Source organism: Propithecus coquereli, unplaced genomic scaffold, assembly GCF_000956105.1.
Source record: "Propithecus coquereli isolate 6110/MARCELLA unplaced genomic scaffold, Pcoq_1.0 Scaffold194, whole genome shotgun sequence".
In the NCBI taxonomy this organism is placed as follows: Eukaryota; Metazoa; Chordata; class Mammalia; order Primates; family Indriidae; genus Propithecus; species Propithecus coquereli.
The window spans coordinates 1,317,425-1,340,009 of record NW_012144300.1 but is presented as its reverse complement, the minus strand read 5'-3'; the positions used below and the strand labels follow the sequence as shown (position 1 = coordinate 1,340,009).

At 41.3% G+C, this 22,585-nt stretch overlaps 1 protein-coding gene and 1 pseudogene across 2 annotated transcripts; one reads left to right on the top strand and one right to left on the bottom strand.

Annotated features, from left to right (window-relative positions):
* The first annotated feature begins 7,007 nt into the window (after positions 1-7,007).
* On the top strand, positions 7,008-7,503 carry LOC105809458 (annotated as a pseudogene). Its single transcript, XR_001137443.1, has one exon. The product of XR_001137443.1 is annotated as an ATP synthase subunit g, mitochondrial pseudogene (transcript).
* An 8,274-nt stretch (positions 7,504-15,777) lies between these two features.
* NHLRC1 (NHL repeat containing E3 ubiquitin protein ligase 1) lies at positions 15,778-17,104 on the bottom strand. The gene has a single exon (XM_012643270.1). It carries the CDS (start codon positions 17,098-17,100, stop codon positions 15,913-15,915), a length of 1,188 nt encoding a protein of 395 aa, XP_012498724.1. The 5' UTR covers positions 17,101-17,104; the 3' UTR covers positions 15,778-15,912.
* Positions 17,105-22,585: the final 5,481 nt, after the last annotated feature.

Below are 22,585 nucleotides of genomic sequence, written 5' to 3'. Positions count from 1 at the left end.
CTCTTGCTCAGGCTGGTCTCGAACTCCTGAGCTCAATCAAACAATCCGCCCACCTCGGCCTCCCAGAGTGCTAGGATTACAGGTGTGAGCCACCACGCCCAGACAAAAATATTGTACTATTTTGAGACTGTGGTTGACCACGAGTAACTGAAACCATGGAAAGCAAAACCGAGAAAAGGTGGTGGTGGTGGGGGGGCTACTGTATTAAGTAAATATAGTGGCCACAGAAAAAGTGCTTAGTTATAGGAAGAAACATGATACAATAGGAAAAACTAGGTTAGGAGTCAGGTGAACGAGCTGACGTCAGCTGCTGACTCTATTCAATTCTGCGTATCTGTGTAGAAAAAATATTATATGCAGCTTATATTGCCGAAAATCCAAAATCAGAAAGAATTTAAATGGCAGTATGGTTTAGAATCCGGCTTTTCTCCTAAGCAGATTAATCAGCTTGTCCAAGTCACTTAACCTCGCTGGGCTTCAGTTTACACATTTGTAACGTGGCGGGGAGTTAGGCATCAGGATCTTATGATCCTGCCATACTTTAAAACCTTACATATCAAAACAGCTCTGATAAAAAAAATCCTTTCAGTTGTTACCATGCAACTCTCCTCCTACCTGTCAAAAAAAAAAAAAGTCAAACAACTTATAAGTACCTTGACTTCCCACTTGGAACTCAAGGGAACCAAATTATTTTCTTCTACCATGGAACTCAGCACAGACTGAAAACTAGCCTCGTCACTGCCTTTAGGTGTAAAGCAAAGTCCTTGAAGTGTCTACCTAGGACTCTCTTAATGCTCTTTTAGGTGAAAGTCATAGGTACACAACTTAGGCTTATTTAAGGAGAATAGAGAACTCATTGATGTTATCTAACAACTAGGATATCCAGGATTGCATCTAGCTTTGGGAACAGAAAGATTTGAAGACCTAAACAAGGTTACATGGATGTTGCCTTCCTTGATCTCTCTGCTCTGCCTTCTTCTCTGTGGGCTGTGCTGTCAGGCAGGCTCTCTACGTGGTGGCAAAGATGGCTTTCTGTAGCATGAAGCTTCATGGTCCTTAACCGTCATGCTTGAAAAAAGAGGTAGTGCTTACTCCAAATATTTTAAGCAAAGTAATAATTGCTAAGAATTACTGAGCACTTACCACACGTCAGTCACTGTTCTAATGCACATGTTTGAACTTATCTGGGCTTCATAACAACTCTAGAAAGTAGGTATTACTACTACATTTCCATTCTACAGACAAGAAAAGTAAGGCTCAGAGAGATTAAATTGCTTACCTACTTTCTGTATGTGTGACCTTGGGCAAATTATTTAACCTCTCTGTGCCCCAGTTTCCTCATATGTAAAAATGCCAATAGCAACTATCTCTTGGGCTATTGTGAAGATTGGATAAGTATACGTAAGAACTGATGAAGAGTATCCAACACAGAATCACTGCCTACAGCGAGAAGCTAATAATTCTTGATACTGTTTTCACTTGCCATTATCTCATTCCCTGCCTCTTTCCCTTTAATGGTAAAAAAAAAAAAAAAAAAATTCAACTTTATAAACTCAACAGTCCCTTGTGGCATTAAATAAAATGGAAAGCAGGTACAGGGAAGGAGGCCCAAAGCAGCAGAGCCAGAGCAAAGCTGGGACCAAGATGTAGTGTCCACGTTGGGAAGATGGAGCTGAGAATAAGAACAAGGTCAGGGCTGTCTATCTAGCCTAGATGGGACAGACAGGAAAACCTTTAACTGAAAGCCTCTTATATGGCTCCTGCGGGGGCAGGAGCCAGCTTCAGAGTGTGCCAGCAGGACAACTGCAGGTGGTAGCTCCTTCTCCCCATGAGGGAGATGGTAATGAGTTGACTTGGCTGGAAGAGAGAATATGGAACCCAAGCGAAGGTCATATCTTGACAGGAAGCCTTTTATTGATGGTGGTTACACGAAGAGATGGTGCTAAATAGTATTCATAAATTATTTGGCAAGTTTCACAACAAAGATAGGATCTTACAGAAAATTTAACACATGCCCTGGCAAAAAATACTTCTTAACTCAACTGTGAAATATCCCACCAAACTGACACATTATTGAGGCTGGTTGCTGTTAGAACTGGAACAGCTACTCTGGAATTCCTGATCAAGTGATGGGTGCCTGGACTCAAAAGTATTCAAAGGCTCCATATTTCTCATATACCGTTCTTTGAAATTAGCCAATGTTTCTAACCTCTTTTAACATGCAGTTCCCAATCTATTAAACAGAGACACCAAGTGAAAGCTTGCGATCTCTTTATCTTGAATATTTTGCCTTGATGCGTGTGCAGGAGCTATGCCACCTGAGTTACTGAAGCTGGGCAAGGGAAAGACCGAAGTGATCCCCTCAATGCCAAAGTGTCTAGCAAAGTCCTGATCCCTCAGTGCTTGTTGGCAGGCGCCAAGCATCACAAGACTCCAAGAGCACAGAAGGAGAAGGCAGAAGGACACCTCCAATGACAAACATCTCTGAATTATGGAAATTTTTTAATGTCCCTTTGACTCTTCTTCTCATGAAAGCTGGTTGCCATGATGATGGAAAAGGACTAAATATGGGATAGAATGATAAAATACTGTGGGAATTATTTTATTATAACATATGTAAGTTTTGTTCACAATGGGCACTTTTGACCTGGGTAGATATTAATAGATTTACTACTTTGGTATTTAGCTTAATGTCAAAATATCTGTAAAATAACCTCAGATGCTCTGAAACACAGCTATCATCTTGTCGTCTTTATATGGCCCCAGAATCCTGACTGACTACAGCCACATAAAAGAAGATCCTGGTATTGGTAACACAAAGAAACAATGTGGGCTTAAATGCAACTGTTTACTTTTAGTTCACTTTGCATGAAGCAGCCATTATTTATGACATTAATCACTCTGAAATTCTAATGTGATAAATATGCTTCCTCCAATATGCCTTTTCTGTGGTAGTCATTTGGGGCTATCCCTTCCTCTTCACAGTGCCTTGAGCATACATTTCCATAGATTTACTCTGTACCATGTCCTTCTGGTTATCTTGCCCATGCCCATGCCAGACCGTTGGTCCCTTGAGGACATCTTTATATGCCACTGCCTAGCACATTGCTTAACATATAGTGAGCACACAGGAAATATTTACTGAATAAATCCTTGCCCCCCAAATTAAAGAAATTTAAAAGATATTCTTTAAATGAATAAATTTCCTGTTGCAGTAAGATTGAATGAGCTCCAACTGGCTGATCTGCCTGCAGAAAACAACTATAAACTCTGGATATGTGTGTATGTATGTACACACTTACCTAGAGAGTAATCAGACATTGGAGAGCAAACAAAGACAAAGAGATTTTGGAGAGGATTTGAGCCTGGGAAGAAGAAAATTAGTTTTCCCATTTTCATGGCTTTCTAGTCTTAAGAATTGCCCCAATCTGCACCATGCAGGGTGGCTAAACTTCAATAGAAAACCTTTAGTCTTTAGTCTTTTTTTTTTGAGACAGAATCTCACTTTTTCACCCAGGCTAGAGTGCTGTGGTGTCAGCCTAGCTCACAGCAACCTCAAACTCCTGGGCTCAAGTGATCCTCCTGCCTCAGCCTCTTGAGTAACTGGGACTACAGTCGTGCACTACAATGCCTGGGTAATTTTTCTATTATTAGTAGAGATGGGGTCTCACTCTTGCTCAGGCTGGTCTTGAAGTCCTGACCTCAGGTGATCCTCCTGCCTCAGCCTCCCAGAGTGCTAGGATTACAGGCGTGAGCCATCCGGCCTGGCCAGAAAACCTTTAGTCTTTATGGTCTGTATAACAAGAGAACAGTTTCAGGCAAACAGAACTCCTGGAAAGTGAAAGAAATTCTGAAAAGGAAAGAGACAGAGAGGGGTACCTCAAATTTTGTGCATACATAAATTCTGCCCAAATCTCTGGCTGATCCTTGAACCATGTGTTCATCAGGCAAAATTCAAGCAACCTCCTTAGGGAAAAAAGAATTGAACTGAAACTTAACACATTGACTGCTACACTAGAAAAAAAATTTTTTCCTTGGGGCCATGGTGTTTTATTATGAAAATAGACTAAAAACTTCAAAAATAAAACAATTCTTTCTAATTTAATGAAAAATTGTTATTTTTTTATTGTTTTCTGTGTGCGAGTTATATACATCTTGAAAAGTAGGTTCTCGTAGCTCCCAAGGTGTAGAGAGGTGTGAGTTACATATGCTTCATGATGCCCCAGGCTCAAAACTAGCATGAGTTAAATACAACTCACATGGCAGTTAATGTGTTAAGTTGATGATTAAAAGTCAAATTTACAGTTTAAGGCCAACCAAGCTAATTGTCTGTTACAACAAACAAACAAACAAACAAACAAAAAGTTTAACAATCTTGGAAGTAATATATCAGAATTAAGAGTCTCCACAACATAGCATTCACAACATCCAGGATATAATTAAAAATTAATTAAAATATGAAAAAACAGAAATATATGACCCATTCTCAAGAGAAAAGATGAACAACTGAGATCAACCCAGAGTGATCCAGATGTTGGAATTAGCAAACAAGAAATTTAAAGCAGTTATTTTAACTATGCTGTGACATAATAGAAAAATATACTTGTAATGAATAAACAAATGAGAAGTTTTAGTAGCAAAATAGAAACAATAAAGAGTAAAATAAAAATTGTAGAAATGAAATTATAACATCCAAAATAGAAATACACTGCATAGGCCTATCAGCAGACAGGAGATAACCAAGAAAAAAGTTAGTGAATTTCAGGATGGATAAATGGAATCATCTACTCTGAAAAAGAGAGAGAAACTAGATTAAAAAAAATGAACGGAGTCACAAGGACCTGTGGACAATATCAAAAGATTTAACATATGTGTGATGAGAGACCCAGAAGAAAAAGTGAAAGAGAATGGAGCAGAAAACACATTTGAAGAAATAATGACCAAAAACTTCCCATATTTTATGAAAGAAATAAATTTACAGTTTTAAGGAAATCAGTGAAACCCCCAACAGAATAAATATGAGGAAAACCACATAAGCACATCACAGTAAAATTTCTAAAATTTAAACATAAAGAGAAAATTCTGAAAGCAGGCAAGATGATGACTTATTACACAGAGGAAAACAGTTATTCATATTACTGATAACTGCCCATTGGAAACTATGGAGACCAGAAGATAGTAGAACATCTTTAAAGTGCCTAAAGATAAAACATCATCCCAGGATTCAATATCCAGCAAAAATGTTTTTCAAGGAAGAAGGCAAAATAAAGATGATTCTAGATAAAAGAAAATCAAGAGAATTTGTCATCAACAGACCTGTACTGGAAAAAATGTTTAAGGAAATTCTTCAGGTTGAAAAAAAAATGATACCATTTGGAAACTCAGATCCTCAGGAATGAATAAAGAGCACCAGAAATAATAAATGTCTGGATATAAAAGACTAAATAAAAGACTATTTTCCTCTAATTAAAAAAAAATGCATCTTTAAAGCAAAAATTGTAACATTGTCTTGCAAGGTTTATATGTAAGACAAATGACAACTAAAGCATAAAAATGGTGGCATAAAAAGACATATTATTACAAGTTTTCTGTACTTGACATGAGGTGGTTAATATTAATTCTAAGTAGACTGTTTAAGGATATACACTATAATTTGTTAGATCAACCACTGAAAAGCAGTACAAAAAGGTATAGCCAAAAATGCAATAGATAAATTAAAATAAAATTCTGAAATATATTCAATTAATCCACAGGAAAACAGAGAAGAAAGAGTAGAGGGGAAAAAGCAGAGGAGATAAATAAAAAAACAAATGATAAAATGGTAGACCTAAATCCAACCATATCAGTAATTACATTTAATATTAGTGGACTAAATAATTCAATTAAAAGGCAAAGACTGTCAGAATGTATTTTAAAAAAAAGCAAGACACCACTATATGCTTTCTATAAGAGATGCAATTTAAAAATAAGATACAGGTTGAAAGCAAGTAGATGAAAAAAAATACACCATGTAATAGTAGAATTGGAAGACTGGTGCGGCTATACCAGTACTAGATTACATAAACTTCAATACAAAGAATATTATCAGAGTAAATCATTTTGTAAGTCCAGCATAAACCTAATGCCAAAACCTGACATAGACATTATCTCCCCCTCCTAAAAGATGTAAACTGATAAACTATAGATAATCAAAGAAATACATTTGGACATCCTCATCTGTTTTCATAATATAAAATCACCAATTTATCAGAAAGCCATTGCAATCATAATTGTATATGTGCCTAATAAGAGTTTTGAAATATATAAAGCAAAAATTTACAGAATTAAAGGGAATAATAGGCATTCTACAATCATTACTGAAGATTTTAATGCCCCTTTTAGCAATTGATAGAACTAGACAAGAACATCAGTAAAGGCATAGGTGAAATGAATGATACTATTGACCACACTGATATAAATTAATATTTATAGAACACTACATACTATATAGTATGCATTCTTTCAAATGCACAGAGTATGTTGACCAAGACAGACCATTTGCCAGACCTGAAACAAATATCAATAAATTTGAAATCATTAAAATCATACAAAGTATGTTTTCTAACTACATAGAATTACATTAGATATCAATAACAAATTATGTAGGAAAATACCAAATATTTAGAAATTAAATAACATTCTAAAACAATCTGTGAGTCAAAGAAGAAATTGCAAGCAAAACCTTAAAAAAATTTCTGAACCAAATGATAATAAAATTACAATATATCAAAATCTGTAGGATGCTGCTAAATCTGTGCTGAGAGGAAAATTCCTAGTTTTCATTGTTAATATTAGACAAGGAAAAAGGTCTAAAATCAATCACCTAAGTTTCCACCTTAAGAAGCTATTAAAAAAGTATAGTAAATCCCAAGTACATAGAAGGAGCATAAGAATAGGAATCAATGAAATAGAAAACCAGATAAATAATGGAGAAAATTTTAATAACTCAAAAGCTGGTCCTGGGGGTCCTGCCGTGGGTCTTTTTGGAGTGTGACATTCAGCCGGCCTTTCGGGGCCACGGACTTTGCATTCTAGCACCATGGCTCAATTTTTCTGTAACCTCGCGGAGAAGGCCCGGGCGCTGGTGAATGCTGCTGTGACTTATTCGAAGCCTCGACTGGCCACATTTTGGTACTACGCCAAGGTTGAGCTGGTTCCTCCAACCCCTGCTGAGATCCCTAGAGCTTTTCAGAGCCTGAAAAAAATAGTCAATAGTGCTCAAACTGGTAGCTTCAAACAGCTTACAGTTAAGGAAGCCGTGCTGAATGGTTTGGTGGCCACTGAGGTGTGGATGTGGTTTTATGTCGGAGAGATCATAGGCAAGCGTGGCATCATTGGCTATAATGTTTGAAGACCAATCTTTAACATCTGATTATATTTGACTTATTTGAGTACTCTTGGACCATGTGTGATCAGACTGCTATCTGAATAAAATGCGTCAAAAATCCCAAAAAAAAAAAAAAAGCTGGTCCTTTGAAAGCAATAAAATCGCTAAACCCCTAGCTAAACAAATCGAGAAAAATAAAAAGAGAAAATACATACTACCAATATCAGGAGTGAGAGAAGAGTTACTACTACAGATCCTATAGAAATTTAAAGGATAAAAAGGACATATTAAGAACAATTTTATTGTCAACAAATTCAAAAACTTAGATTAAATGGGCAAATTCCTTGGAAAACACTATTTATAACATAGACACAACATGAAGCAAAAAATCTGAATTACCTTATACATTATATTAAAGAAGTTAAATTAATAACTTAAAGAAAACTTTCAACCAAGAAAACTCCCGGCCACAAGATTTCACTGGTGAATTGTGTCACACATTTAACAAGAAGTTAACATCAATGATATACAAATTTTTTGAGAAAACATAAGGAGGGAACACTTCCCAACTCATTTGGTAAGGCCAGCATAACACTAATGCCAAAACCTGACATAGACATTATCTCCCCCTCCCAAAAAATGTAAACTGATAAACTATAGATAATCAAAGAAATGCATTTGGACATCCTCATCTGTTTTTGTTGTGTAGATAGCTCTTCAAGCAAATTTTACAAACACATATAAAGTATTTCTTATTATCAGAAAAGAGGAAGTACTAATTTTAAAATGTATAGTGTCCACCAAGGAGAACTGGTACATTCTTAAGGAAATTAACTCCAAAATGTGACAGAATTGGCCTCTTATATCATCAATTTCACAGTTTGTCCAGTCATATCAATCAGTGGTTTAAAAAAAGAAATGGATTGCACAAAGTTGTATATCTGGGAAGAAAGGGCATTACTCTGACATCTATTTTGGAACACCTTGATCATCAGAACGTGGGCCGGGCAGAGGGCATAAATGGCTGATGTGAAGAAATCTGAGCAGAGGCTCCTCTGACCCTACCACACACATCGCCATGCAACCCACACCGTGCACCATGCAGCTCACAGCTCTGCTGCTAATGTTTGATTTCATGTATTCATAGGGCTCCCCTCCCTTTGTCCAGCAGCAAGGACAAATGCCTTCATGAATGGTGAAAAAGAATATCCTGAATATATATGCTAACTGGAACTTTCCTGGTTATCATGCAAATTTGACATGATTGAAGAGACTAGGAGCTTAGAGTCTATTTAAATTTGACTGTATAAAATCTAAGTACAGTATTTTATCTGCATAGATTATGTACTTTCATTATGAAACCTGAGACCTCTGCTTAACCTCAGAATTTATCTCTACCTTCATCACTTTTTCTTTCTTCTTTCCCATCATCTCACAGAAATCACATTGCCTCACCTTGGATTCTGTTCGCGGTAAGAGCTGGTTACACAGCCCTGCAGAACTGCAGGGGACTGGGAATTGTGGAGAATAGATGTAATATTTGGTGAACACACCTCTTTCTCTCTTTCTTTTTCTCTATCTCTCATTCTGCCTCAGAGCTTTTGTTTCCCATGTTTGGGGATCTCCAAAATTGAACTTTAGCTGTATGCCACTAAAATGTACTTTTTGGCAGAAGAGTTTGCAGTTTATGTGATACCTTCACTGTTTCATAAAATTTGGATACATGAAATGATTTTCAGGAATAATAATTCCACAGTGATGACAGTCAACTCAATTTGAAACATGGTAACAGTAGGTTTGCCTAATTAAAAGTGATTAAATAACTTTATGCTTATTTACATTTTTCAATTCTACAATAAGCATATGTTAGTTCTACAACTCAGGGGAAAATTTGAAAGAAACAACTATTAAGTAAAAGGCACACAACAAGGAGAACTAGAAGAGAACTCTGGGGCCACAGTGTTGGAAAAGAGTGACCTCTTCCAGGCCAGGCTTCTGCCATTTGGCACTTGGCCCTTGAAGTCTCTTTTCACCTTATGAGTTAAGCCCTACACAACACTCATATGTGAGATCAGAGAGCTACAGAGCACTGTGGGCTAGAAAGCTAAAGAATTGCATTCACTGATTTCTGAAAATAACAAGCACATCTCATTTTTTTTTTTTAGCACAAACATTTGGTTTAAGAGAAATAGCAGAACCTGACTCCTATCACTAAGTCCTCGCCTGAGACCTAGTCACAATTCTTGCTCTCCCCATGTAAACATTTATCTCTCCACAGCACCTTAAAGCACCTCTCCATTGTATGGATCCACACAGCTAATTTTTCTATTTTTGGTACAGATGGGATCTTGCTATGTTGCCCAGACTAGTCTGGAACTCCTGGCCTCAAATGATCCTCCTGCTTCAGCTTCCCGAAATGCTTGGATTTCTGCCATAAGCCACTGCACCTGGCTAACCATGATCCTTGTAACCAAAGGCTCCTTTTTATAACGAGGACAGGCACTGCTGGAATATATTTGATGAACATGAAATAGAATAAGCCTATCTGGCCCCTGGGACTAAGCCTCAATACATCGGACTCATTAGGATGTGCTCATGCAATGAGTAAAAAGACTGGCCTCATGGCTATGATTTAATTGGTCAATTTGGAAATACCAGTGTTCTCTTGCGCCAGCATGCATACTAACCTACATGCTTAGTTGAGAAAGAAACAGTAAAACATTCCAGCAGGTACAGGGGAACAGTAAACATTGACTTAAGGAAAGTTGGGACAAAAGAGTCTATATGTAAAGAACATAAGAACTTTACAAGTAAAAGATCAAGTGCTAGCACGTTGTGTGTTTGTGCATATGTGTGTATGTGTGTATTATGTGCATGTTTATTTCCAGCCTCTGACTTTCTGAACCTTTCCCACTAGAGGGGTAAATGAGGGATTTGGAAAGGTCCATTTTCTAGTCCTGGTTCTGCCCTTAACTACCCGTGTGACCTAAACCAGTCATTTTACATTTATAGGCCTCAGTTGTAATTCGATTGCATTATAACAGAAAATTTCTAAGCTTCCTTCCAGTTCTCAAACTCTATGGCTTGAAGCACAATTTCATGTGATCATTTTATTAATATATGTGACTTTAGATTTTCCTTGTAGCTACTTTTATGACATTGTTAGTCAAGCTGATGATTGATTTGACCAGAGTCCTTTGTCAGGAAATTAGCTCCCTATTGTATCATTACTTTTGCAGAAAAATATGAGCTGCTCTTTAATTACTGTAATGGATATAACGTATATTATAATTTGTAGCCCGTTAGTTATTAATAACAAACATCTGTGGTCGAGCTGCCTATGCTGTATGGGTGGTTCCTGGGAAAGGCAGATACTCTTTATGTACCCATTATTAACCAAAATTAACCCAGAGATGACCAGGACAATGCTCCGAGCACACCTTTGAGTGATACAGGAACACATTTAGTTCATTCTCTTCCCTCCAGATGGAGTTGGCATCACTGATATCACCTGGTATTGGAGAGCTAGCACACTAGTGTTGTCTCTGCTCTTCATGGTTTGACAAAAGATGACTCATGAAGACTCAGCCAACCCCAGTACTTCAAAGTCCCACGTCCTGAGATGAAAATGGAAAATGTGGTGACTGGAAACAAGAAGTTCTTCACACAATCCCAACCCAGGCTACCACAAAGCCACCTTAATCCTTTTGTAACTCTCTGAGTCCCTCAGCAAACCCACCACAAATTATTTTAATTCTAGACCAGCTTCCCCAAGCTACCCAGCTACCTACACCACTTCCCTTTTATCAGTGAAAGGAATACACAGTCTAGAAAAATTTTTTGGGAAAAACATATCACTTCAACAAATATTTTTGAATGCCTTGCGGCACTGTTTTGGACACTGGGGATACAGATATGAACGACACGACCATCTTTCATGGAGTTTACATTCTAGTCGGCTCCACATCAGCTCCATGGCTGACAAAAAAAAAAAAAACATGCTTTTTAGATTCTTCTTCATACCTTTAAACATACTCCAGCTTGTCATGATCTTTCTTAAAATGTGGCATCCCCAAATGGAGTGAAAACTCCATCTGAGTATTCTAAAATGGAACCTGGCTTTCCAGATCATAATGAAATTATAATCTTAACATTTATATTGACCTTCGTCAAAGTAGGAGGATCAAATATGTTTTACATTTGTTGGCTTTATTTATAACTCTTAAATATTTAGACCTGTGGGATATGAGCCTCCACTTGAACTCTGGTCTCAGGCCCCACCAGTATTAAGGGTCTGTGTGTCGACGGGAAAGTGTTGTTCCCCGCAGAATTAGTTTCTTACTCCTGGCATCAAAATCTGTAGGTTTAAATCCAATTTTATCCAAACAAATTAGCAAAATAGTGTACTTTTGTTAGGTACTTTCTGTTGCAAAAATCGGAGATTCATGAAGGTTAGCTGAAGCAAGGGAGCATTTAGTATAAGAATTTACATGGTATACGAGGGCATTCTTGCGACTCCAAGAACAGGAATTACAGTGCAACTTGGCCTTGCAGAGAGGCAAAGTAGGGCTAAGGTGGCTCCAAGGACCTCAGCAGGAGGGATCGTCAGCTGGTGCCCTGGCGATAACATGATTCCAAGCCGCTGCTTCTCTGGATGCATTTTTTTCCCTGCCATTCTTACTTGGATTCCTCCAAACCATATCTTCTCTCTGCCTCATAGCTGCTTCTTATTTGTGATCTGGCTGCTCGCAGGCGCTCTCCGTCCCCTCCAACGGAGTCTGTTTTCAGCATTTCCTCAGGCTGCCGCCTGCCTCATTTGCTCCGTATTTCTCAATTCAAGATTTCAAGGACAAGAATTGAATTGGATCTCCGTGCTCCTTTTGAGGAATACCTGTTCATCCTGGGCCAATTCGTAGCCAGGTTCCTGGAATGATTGATACATTTGGTGGGGCATGGCTGACAGCTTGGCCGTTCTTTGTTCGGCGCACATTCCTATCCAATCAGCTATCGCTGGAGGGGATCACACAGTAGAAAACACGGCTGCTGAGGGCTGGCTTGGTGGCAGGGCCTGCGGGAGAGGCAGTTTTCCTGAGAAGTGGCTGTGGGCACAGCAGACACCACGATTGTCCAGTACAGTGGTTGTGGTGAACGTGCCAGCCTCCCTGTCATAGTTCCTACAAATTCTTCAAGAAAACTTCATTTCCTGATTAACCACAACACACCACCATAGCATGTCTATTAGTGGAACACTAACCACCAATATATATTTCTTCTTTCTGTGGCAGGTATAAGGATTATTAAATTTTCTATCATCAGTGGTTCTGCCTCATTTTTCTGAGGTGCATGGGATAATGCTTCTTCCTCAAAATGTACATAATTCACTCTAGCTGGGGTCTGCGCCCCACTTAGTGGGAGCGGGCAGGAAAGATCTAGGTAAGGCATAAGCAGAATGTGAGGGTTGGGGTCCTGGGATCGATCCAGAGCTGGACTTGCCAGGGGGCAGATTGATGACTCTGAACCAAGGTCTTCACAAAATGCCAAGGAAAAAGATTGAGAGAGCCAAGTCCAGGTTGCAAGTCCAGAGGGCACAACGAGGTCAAAAAACAGGAGGCAATCCAAGGATCAGGAATTGGCAGAAGTGGAACAGATGGAGGGTGATGTGAGAACCGCTGAGACAGAGGCCCAGGTGTCTGCGTTTGCTTTCATGAACTTGCCAGGTGGTGCGTGGTGGACGTTGCAGAGCCTGTTTCTTTTCCTCCTCCCTTTAGTCCTGGTCACATTCTCTTGTCCCAGCCTCTGAGAGTCATTCCAACTCTCCTCCAGCACTTTGGAACCTTTTACTTTCTGCTGGGATTATTTCTTCCTGCCTGTCTCAGAACGGTCCAATTTTTTAATAACCCGGAGTTCAGTCTCAGTTGTCTCAAGCCCTGTAAGCCCTTTAACCAGTTTGCTTTAAAGAACAGTCTGGAAGATGAGTTTCACACCAGCCTTACAGGTCACGCTAAAACCATTCCCTCAGCGTGTGTGTGCTTGGAGATAAGGAACCGCAAGCTTCGTGTCTTCCCCAAGGAAACTCTGCTCCTGTATTGCGCATTCCTGGCAAGAGATGCTTTACACACTTGACGTTGCAAATCCAGCCCCACCCCACCCCTGATAATCTACAAAGGAGAGGTGACAGTTACGAAGGTCACATGTTATCACATCTCTGCTATGGTCCCACATCATCTCACAGATGCACACCCAATTCTTTTGGTGGGGTGATCCACACAACAAGCCATATTACCTTGTTCACATACCTGCCCATGTGTGGCACATTCCACACCTTTACTAGGTCTGAAAAAGACAAACGCACAGCTTTATAGTCAAAGATGATGCCATTGATAATTCCAAAGAGAACAATCTCCCGAAATGGCTCAGCTAACCCTAAGACCATTAAAATGTCACTGTTCCTAAGGACAACCTTCTAAGATCAATCATCAGTTGTCCTACTCACAAAGGACCAAGTCTGAACTCACATTTCCACCTGGAACAACTTTTCTTGTTACATACTCAAAATATCTGTGAAGTCACCAACCTAAGGGTGACCTCTAAGGGTGGGGTGTGTGTAAGTGGGGAAAAGGGGTTTGTACCTGGAATTCCTATTTAAAATGCATTTATAAATCATGGTCCAGGATGCCTGAAATCTTACTATTAGTGCTGTATCATGGGAGCATTGGAAACGAAATGGGGTTTTGTGGACTGGCATGGCAGTCAGACTCGCAGTATTAGCTCCGAGAAGCAACTTACAATTTTTGGGAACGTATCTTACTCATGATTTTGGGGCTGTCTCTAGCGTGTATGTCCTATCTCTTATAACTCCTTGTATAACAGAACACAATTTTTGTTGATAAATCATCAGTTATTACTTAAAGCAAACTCTCATCTTTCAAAAGCAATATTTTCTCCCTGAGATAATGTTTTTCCTGGTCAGGCTTGGTGGCTCATACCTATAATCCCAGCACTTTGGGAGGATGAAGTGGGAGGATTGCTTGAGGCCAGGAGTTTGAGACCAGCCTGGGCAACATAGCAAGACCTCGTTTCCACAAAAAAAAAACCAGAAAAATTACCTGGGCGTGGTGGTGTGCACCTGTAGTCCCAGCTACTTGAGAGGCTGAGGCAGGAGGACTATTCGAGCCCAGGAGTCTGAGGTTGCAGTGAGCTACAATGATGCCACTAACCTTGTCTCAAAAAAAAAAAAATGGAAAAAAAATGTTTTTCATGCTGCTTTTGAGGTGCCAGTTACTTGGTACTATTCCAATAGCCCTTAATTCTGTTTGCACTAGCAACTTATAAAGAACTGGTCACTTCACCCGAAATTTCTACCTATTCATTTACTCGATTGCGACATTAAGCAGGCATTATCTTGTTCAAGGCTATACTTCAAGAAATATTTAACTATTTACCAGTGGCTTTTGATGGGGGGAAACTGTTTATTGAATACACAGCATTTGCAACACCTGGGAAGAATTTAAATTGCCCAGATAAAACCTTCATCACAGTTACCACCGATTATAAAATGGCAAACAAAATCATTTCGCCCATGAACTTATTGTGGTAACTTACCTCCTCATTAACATAAACATGTAATAGGCGTATCACCTGGCTCTCTGACACTAGTATATAGAGTGTTCTGAAGTAGTTTAGAACTTACGCCAACACAGGCCTTTCTCAAACAACCAAGTAGTATTTTCTGAGTTTGCATAGTGGAGAAAATACAGGTGCTAAAAGACATGTTTACCTTTTTAATATGCAGTTCAATTGTTTTTCTTCAACAGTAACTTCATCTAACGTGCCATCAGAGGAGTTGCAAGTGGAATTAAACTGCTGCCCATCACAAAATCCTTTTTCTCTTAAACTCTTTATAAAAAGTCTCCTTTCTATGTACATTTAACTAAAATAATTAGCTACTTGTAAAGAGAGTACACATAGCAGCAGTATACATTTGAGTTGCTTTCCCCACATCTGTTATCTTACTTAAGAGCAAGGGGTTTGAGAATCAGTAAGAACTGAGTTCAAATTGTGACTGTCACAGTGAATATGACCTTGGACTAGTCACTTAAACTCTCTGGATCTTAGTTTTCTAACCTATAAAATGGGATTAATAACAAATATGACCTCACCGGGTGGTAAGGATTAAATGGCTAATATTTGCAAATTTCTTACCACAGATGTATACGTTCAATATATGGTAGATTTAATAATTATTCTTTAACAATTCCAGGCCAGGCACGGTGGCTCAGGCCTGTAATCCCAGCACTTTGGGAGGCCAAGGTGAAGGATCGCTTGAGCCCAGGAGTTTGAGACCAGTCTGGGTAACATGGCAAGACCCCCTCTCTACAAAAAAATAAACTTAATAATTGTCCTAACTTTTGTAAGTCTGCCAGGCAGTTACAATTATCCCTGCCTGGACAGATGAGTTTAAGTGACTTAAACGGGGTTAAACAATTCATTAGTGGCAGCACCAGGGATTCAGATTCCAGGCCCCAGTAGCCCACCCCCACACTGCATCACCCCCAGTCAACCTTATAGACTTTTATAGAATGGGACGCTGTGTCCAGCACAAGAAGCGAATTCTCCTTGGTGAAGGTCAGTGCCACAGGATGGGAAAGACCATGAGTGACCATAGGCTTCAGTACTGGAAACTCCTCAGGTTTTCCCAAGCAAAGGATAGCTGGACCAGAGGTATCTGCAATAATCACATTCCCCTGGTGATCAAAGGTCACGGCAGAGGCAGTTATTTTGGAGGGAAAGAAGAGGCTCAGCCCAAAAGTATCCACCTGGCCGAGGAGCTGCATGCTTGAGCTAAACACCTTCACCCTGGTGCTGCAGGCCCCAGTCCCCAGGGCCAGAGGGTGCTCTAGGACTGCAATGGCCCCGGTGAGCCAAGACACGGCCACCCCTCGGGGGTTGCACAGATGAGCTTGCAACCGTTCGGTTCTCCGAAGGACCCCTTCCGCGAAGTCGACTTCCAGGAGATGCAGGGACCCTGCCTCCGCATCAGTCACCACGACCCCATTCTGAGGGGTGGTCTCTACAGCCCAAGGTAAGGAGAATTCGCCTCCAATGACGAGCTTTATCTGACCAAAAAAATCAAACACTTTGATGGAACGATCGCCCGCATCAGTGACAACCACATGGCAGTCGTTGGTGACGGTGACATCTAGTGGGTACTTAATGTCTTGGGCAGCGTCCCCCTTCTCTCCAAACTGATGCGCACATCCTCCCCCGCAGTCAAAGATCCTGACCCGCCTCTTGCCGTCGTGCACCACCACGACCCGCCCTGTCTTGGGACAAAGCGCCAGCCCGGTGGGGTTGACCAGGGTCCCCCAGCCGCCGAAGGCGTGGTGGCAGGTGAGAGCCCCGGGAGCGCAGGAGGCGGTGCGGGGGGCGGCCGGAGACGGGCGAAGCGCGGAGCCCAGGAGCTCCAGGAGGTGCAGCACCGGCAGGCAGTCGCTGGTGTCGCAGCCCCGGCAGGCTCGCCGGCAGAAGGGGCACTCGAGGGCCAGCGTCCGCGGGTGCGCCAGGGCGGCCACGCAGGCCAGGCAGACCACGTGGCCGCACGGCAGGTTGCGCGGGCGCCGCTGCTGGCGGTGGCCGAACCTCTCAAAGCACACCTTGCACTCGAGCAGGCTGGTCTCGGCCTCGCGCACCAGCTCCCGCAGCTCGGGCCCGCTGCCCGAGGCCTCGGCCCCCATGGCGGGGACGCGGACGCTCCGGGCCAGCCGGACGCTGCCCCAGCGCCGCCCTCGGTCACGGTCACGGGGCGGGGCGTGCGCCCTGGCGTCAAGCGCGGCGGGCCGCGGGACTGCGACCTGCTGCCCCCTGGTGGTCGCGCGCGGCACTGTTACCTGGGGACTTGAACGTGGATATTTGCGAGACAAATACACGTATGTGTTGTGCAGACCTGTAATATTCTCAATAGTCTTGAATAGATTATCTTCACTGCACACATCAGGGAACACCTATTGAGGACAAGTGGGTTGCTCCCTATTACCCAGCTGGTAAGTGGCAAAGCAAGAACTTGAACCCAATCTTCCAACCCTGACGCCCAGCAATGTTTCCAACCTGCAGCGCTGGGTGCTGGGTGCTGGGTGCTGGGTGCTAGGGCTAGCCTGGCCTAAAACATGGTCCCTTAGCTCATGATGTTTACGATCTGACTGGGAAAACCCAGACACACGAGAGAAGTTAAATTCCAAGGGGGTGAGGCAGGTGTGCATATTTCTTTTTTGTCTTCTATCACACTCTTAGTGAAGTAGTTGCTAAATGAATATGCACTAGCAAAATGAATTTATGTATGAAAAAAGAATGTTATAGGAAAATACAAGAAATATACTAGGTGAGTGAGTGTCAGATGGGGGAACCATGGCTGGGAATGTCTTCCAGAGGAATTAATATGAAATAAGAACTAGCTGTTATAATAGTTAATAATATTAATGATAGAATTTACATGCCTGCCTTCTTTTAACTGGTTTAAATGGATTGTCTTATTTAAACTTCATGACAGTCCTATAAGGATGTGTTATTTCCATCACCTTTTTTTTCCTGATAGATTTTGTTGAGGTTAAATATTTTGCCCAGGGTCACATGGCTAGGAAGTGGCTGGGCTGAAATTTGCAGCCAGGCAGTTTGCAGAATCCACACTCGACTATATCAGTGGTTCTCAAACTTGGTTGCTCATGGTAAACACTTTGGTCGCATCCCCAGAAGTTTATTAATAATTGGTCCAGAGTGTGGTCTGGGCAGCTGGGATTTGTAAAAGCTCCCCAGGTGATTATAATGTGCAGCCAAGTTTGAGAACCACTGCATTAGGATAATTCCTTCAGATGGGAATAAGTTCAGTTTTCCCAGTTTCAGTTAAAACCAAAAGCAAAAAGAATCAGCCATAGGTTGGAAAATCCTCAAAGAGGAGATAGCACTCTCAAGAATCCATTGTGCTATTACAATCTCTCATTTTCAGTATATCCCTCCTCCACACCAAATGTCTTACACTTACATGAACAGTTGTCTTTGGCAAAACCACATATTAGATCATTTCTGTTCATTTAGAGATTCATAATCATGATCATTCACCCTCATTTACTACACTTCTGAGAAAACACGAGGTTTTATCCCCTGTTAAAACTCCTGGAGAGACAGCTTTGTTGTCAGACAAGAAAGAACATTTTCTCATCAAATGTTATATGATTCAAAGATTGTGTATTGGGACACAATAATCAACTTAATACTATAATTTCAGACTACATTTTCATTCCAAATAAATAATCAACTAAAATGACATCAAATAGAACTTTCTTTCTGAAGTAATTTTTAAGCCAAAAAATACATTCAGAGCCAGCTGGGCACAGTGGCATGTACCTAGTCCCAGCTATTTGGGAGGCTGAGGTAGGAGAATCACTTGAGCCCAGGAGTTCCAGTCCAGCCTGAGTGACATAGTGAGATCTCCATCTCTAAAATTAATATATATATATTTTTTTCAGGACACCAAAAATGGAATATTTTTAGAATTAGTGTTTTCTAATAGAAATATAATGACAGCCACATATATATTAAATTTTCTAGTAGCCACATTTTTAAAAGTAAAAAGAAAAGACAAAAATTAATTGTATATTTTATTTAACACAAAATATCCAAATTATTAACATTTTGAAATATAATCACCATAAAAATATTAATGAGATATATTATATTTTTTGTGCATACCAAGTAAAATCCAGTGTGTATTTTATACTCACAGCACGTCTCATTTCAGATCAGCCCCATTCAATGTGCTTAGTAGCCACATGTGGCTGGTGACCACCACATGGAACAGCACAGATCTAGCCCAAGTCTGTGCCATGATATATTGTTGCATTCTCAAGACACAACCCATATTGACTTCATTGATCCCTGACTTGTCTCTAACTTGCCTCTGCTCCAACATTGTTTTAAAACTATCCAAAGACCAGGTCATTATGTTAAGTGAAATAAGCCAGGGACAGAAAGATGAATATCACATGTTCTCACTCACATGTGGGAGTTAAAAATGTTGATCTCAAGGAGGTAGAGAGTAGAGTGATATTAATAGATACTGGAAGCTGAAAGGGTGGGTGGGTGAGGGGATGAAGAAGGGTAGGGTAACAGGTACAAACATACAGTTAGATAAAAGGTATAAGTTCTATTGTTTGACAGCAGAGTAGAGTGACTGTAGTTAACCACAATGTGTTGTATATTTCAAAGTTCTCAACACACAGAAATGATAAATACTCAAAGTGATGGATACCTCAAATACCTTGACTTGATCATTACACCTTCTAAGCATGTAACAAAATATCACATGTATCCCATAAATATGTAAAATATTATGTATCAATAAAAATTTTTAAAAAGCAAGATTATGCTGGGTGCAGTTTAGAGGCTGAGGTGGGAGGATTGTTTGAGGCCAGGAGTTCAAGACCAGCCTGGGCAACATAACAAGACCCCCGTCTCTACGAACAATTTTTAAAAGCTGGGTGTGGTGACACAGGTCTGTAGTCTCAGATACTTGGGAGGCTGAGGCAGGAGGATCACTTGAGCCCAGGAATTTGAGGCTGTCGTTAGCTATGATCGCACCACTGTACTTCGTCCGGGGCAACAGAGCAAGACTTTGTCTCAAAAAATAAATAAATGAATAAAGCAAGATTTAAAAAAAAAAAACTATCCAAAGACTACAAGTCATTGCTGTGGCTGAGCTTGGATCCTGCAGTGACATCCTGCCAGCCTATGTGTGACTAGCAGAAGAGAGGAGCTTGAGTGCTCAGCTGCCTGCTAAGTCTACCTCCTTCTTCTTCTTGATCCTTTGCTGCCCCTTCAGGGCAAACACTAGAACTGCACCATCAGCTTTGTGAGCCCCGGATTCCAGCCCAACCAACCAATCCCTTGCCTCAGGAGTGCAAAGAAGCAGAAGGTGTTTATCGAGGTAAACCAGAAAAAGCTGCAATAAATCTGACATACTTAGGATGTCATAGTAATCGCTCTGCTGCTCGGTAGTTGGACAGTACAGCGGTGCTGGAAAGCCCTCTGGCACATACACCGATGCTCTACCCTAGTGATACAACTGTCAAGAATCTAATGGTAAATGTAAAGCATGGAAATATAACTTTGTGGCATTTGAGTAAGAATTAAGGTTTTCTCAATTACGCAAAGCTTCAGAACTAAAACAATTTGGGCTCGAGTCTTGGGCAGTTGAGGATCCGCAGATCCCAGCTGGGCATCCTTAGCAATCATTTTCTTCATCCTCCGCTGCCTCCCCCTGGAATCAGCCAGTTCCTGTCCCAGGGCTCCTGTCACCCCGCCAGCACTCCCTCCCTTCACTGTCCTTCTTCTGCTTTACTAAGGACTTGGAGTCCAATCAACCTTTTTGTTCACTCTAAATTGCTCCTTATTTTCATCCCATCTTTCTTTCGCTCCTCTCTCTGAACAAATAAACTAAGTTCTAGGTGGACAGGAACCATGCCTGGTTTTGTTCAAAACGGTATCCCCAGCGTCTGGCTCAAGCCTGACCCACAGTGGGAGCTCAGCAGATATTTTTAAAGTAGATGAATGAATAAATACTTCAAAGAATTCTGTTTACAGGCAGCAAACCTGAATGCTTATACCTTTTCTTTCATGTTTCTCCAGTATTTATAGGAAGCATTGTTAGGAAAATAGCATTTAACCATTGATTAAATGATTAATAACAGAAATGGTTTGAATCTCCCTCTAACATTTTGAGTTTCCTATGACTATCCTTTCCTCCCCATGGCTGAGCCTCCATGGATTTTCTCTGTGCTTCCCTCCAATATTGCTCATTTGGAGGGTCCTGGAGTAGCATACCCATCTCTTCCTTCTTCCACCTAGAACGAGCCCTGAGGGTTGTGAGGGCCAAGAGCTTGAAGGGTAGAACTTCTAGTTTCTGAAGTGGTCAGTGACTGACCTAGGTGCAAAGCACCACACAGCCGTGGAAAGAGAATAGACACCAGCTCAGGATGGTGGCAGCAGAGAAGAGAGTGCAGGGGGAGCGTGGGGTGGGCAGGGGAGTCAGTGCTTAGGCAGTGGGTTCCTGGTTGTGCAAGTGTGGCAAGATGTGCCAGACACACGCAGTTTAGGAGGAATCCCAGAACAAGTCCGATGACCCAATTACATCTCAGACAGCCTGACAGGGATGCAAGAGAAAGGAAGAGGAGCAAGCCACAGAGAACAGAATTGTCTCAATCGGGGAGGAGACGTGCAACCTTTTAAAAGACAAGGAGGCTGGGTGTGGTGGCTCATGCCTGTAATCTTAGCATTCTGGGAGGCTGCAATGAGAAGATCACTTGAGGTCAGGAGTTCAAGACCAGCCTGAGCAAGAGCGAGACCCTGTCTGTACAAAAAATAGAAAAATTAGCCGGGAGTGGTGGCACACACCTGTAGTACCAGCCACTCGGGAGATTGAGGCAGGAGGATTGCTTGAGCCCAGGAGTTTGAGGCTGTAGTGAGCTACGATGGTGCCACTGCACTCTAGCCCGGGTGACAGAGCAATACCCTGTCTCAAAAAAAAAAAAAAAAAAGAAAAAGAAGAAGAAGAAGACAGAAAAAGAGAAAGAAGACAAGGAACAGAAACAGTAGGCGCTTTACCATGGGCTTGTGAACCTACAGAAGCTAAAACTTGCTACCTTTGCCAACCTGGATCCTTCCTGGGTTGATCAGTTTTGTTTCAGGCCAATCTCAGGGTACCTCCTTCCCAGGTGAATCCCGTGAGGTTCCTTGGACTCTGGCCTGGGCTTTGTTGCCGTTTCCAGCTTTGCCCTCTCTCCAGGGACATCTCGTCTTCCCAGTGCCCACTCTGACCACCACTCCAATTTTTAAACTCATGCCCCATACTCTTGGCTTCTCTGAGGTGAGGCATTTGGCAGGAAGAGGAACAGTGGTTCGGTATTGAATTTTTTGAGCACCTACAGAAAAATGAGCTGGAGCTATATGGTTGGAAACGGGAATCTAGAGATTTGAGTGCTTCTCAAATTTGATACAATTGGGAGTGTTCCTCAGGGCACCAGCCTTGGTCTTTTTCTCTTCTCTCCCTGAGCAATGTCACCTTCGCTTCCTCATGGTTCAGATGGCCACGGGAAAGCGGACGGCCACCTGCTTGTCCTCTAAGGCAGCCTTACTGTGTTCTATCGTAATGTTCAATGTCAGTTCCCTTCGCTA

Bases quoted from the DNA above. Each gene is read 5' to 3' on its own strand.
- NHLRC1 (XM_012643270.1), bottom strand. From the start codon at position 17,100: ATGGGGGCCGAGGCCTCGGGCAGCGGGCCCGAGCTGCGGGAGCTGGTG.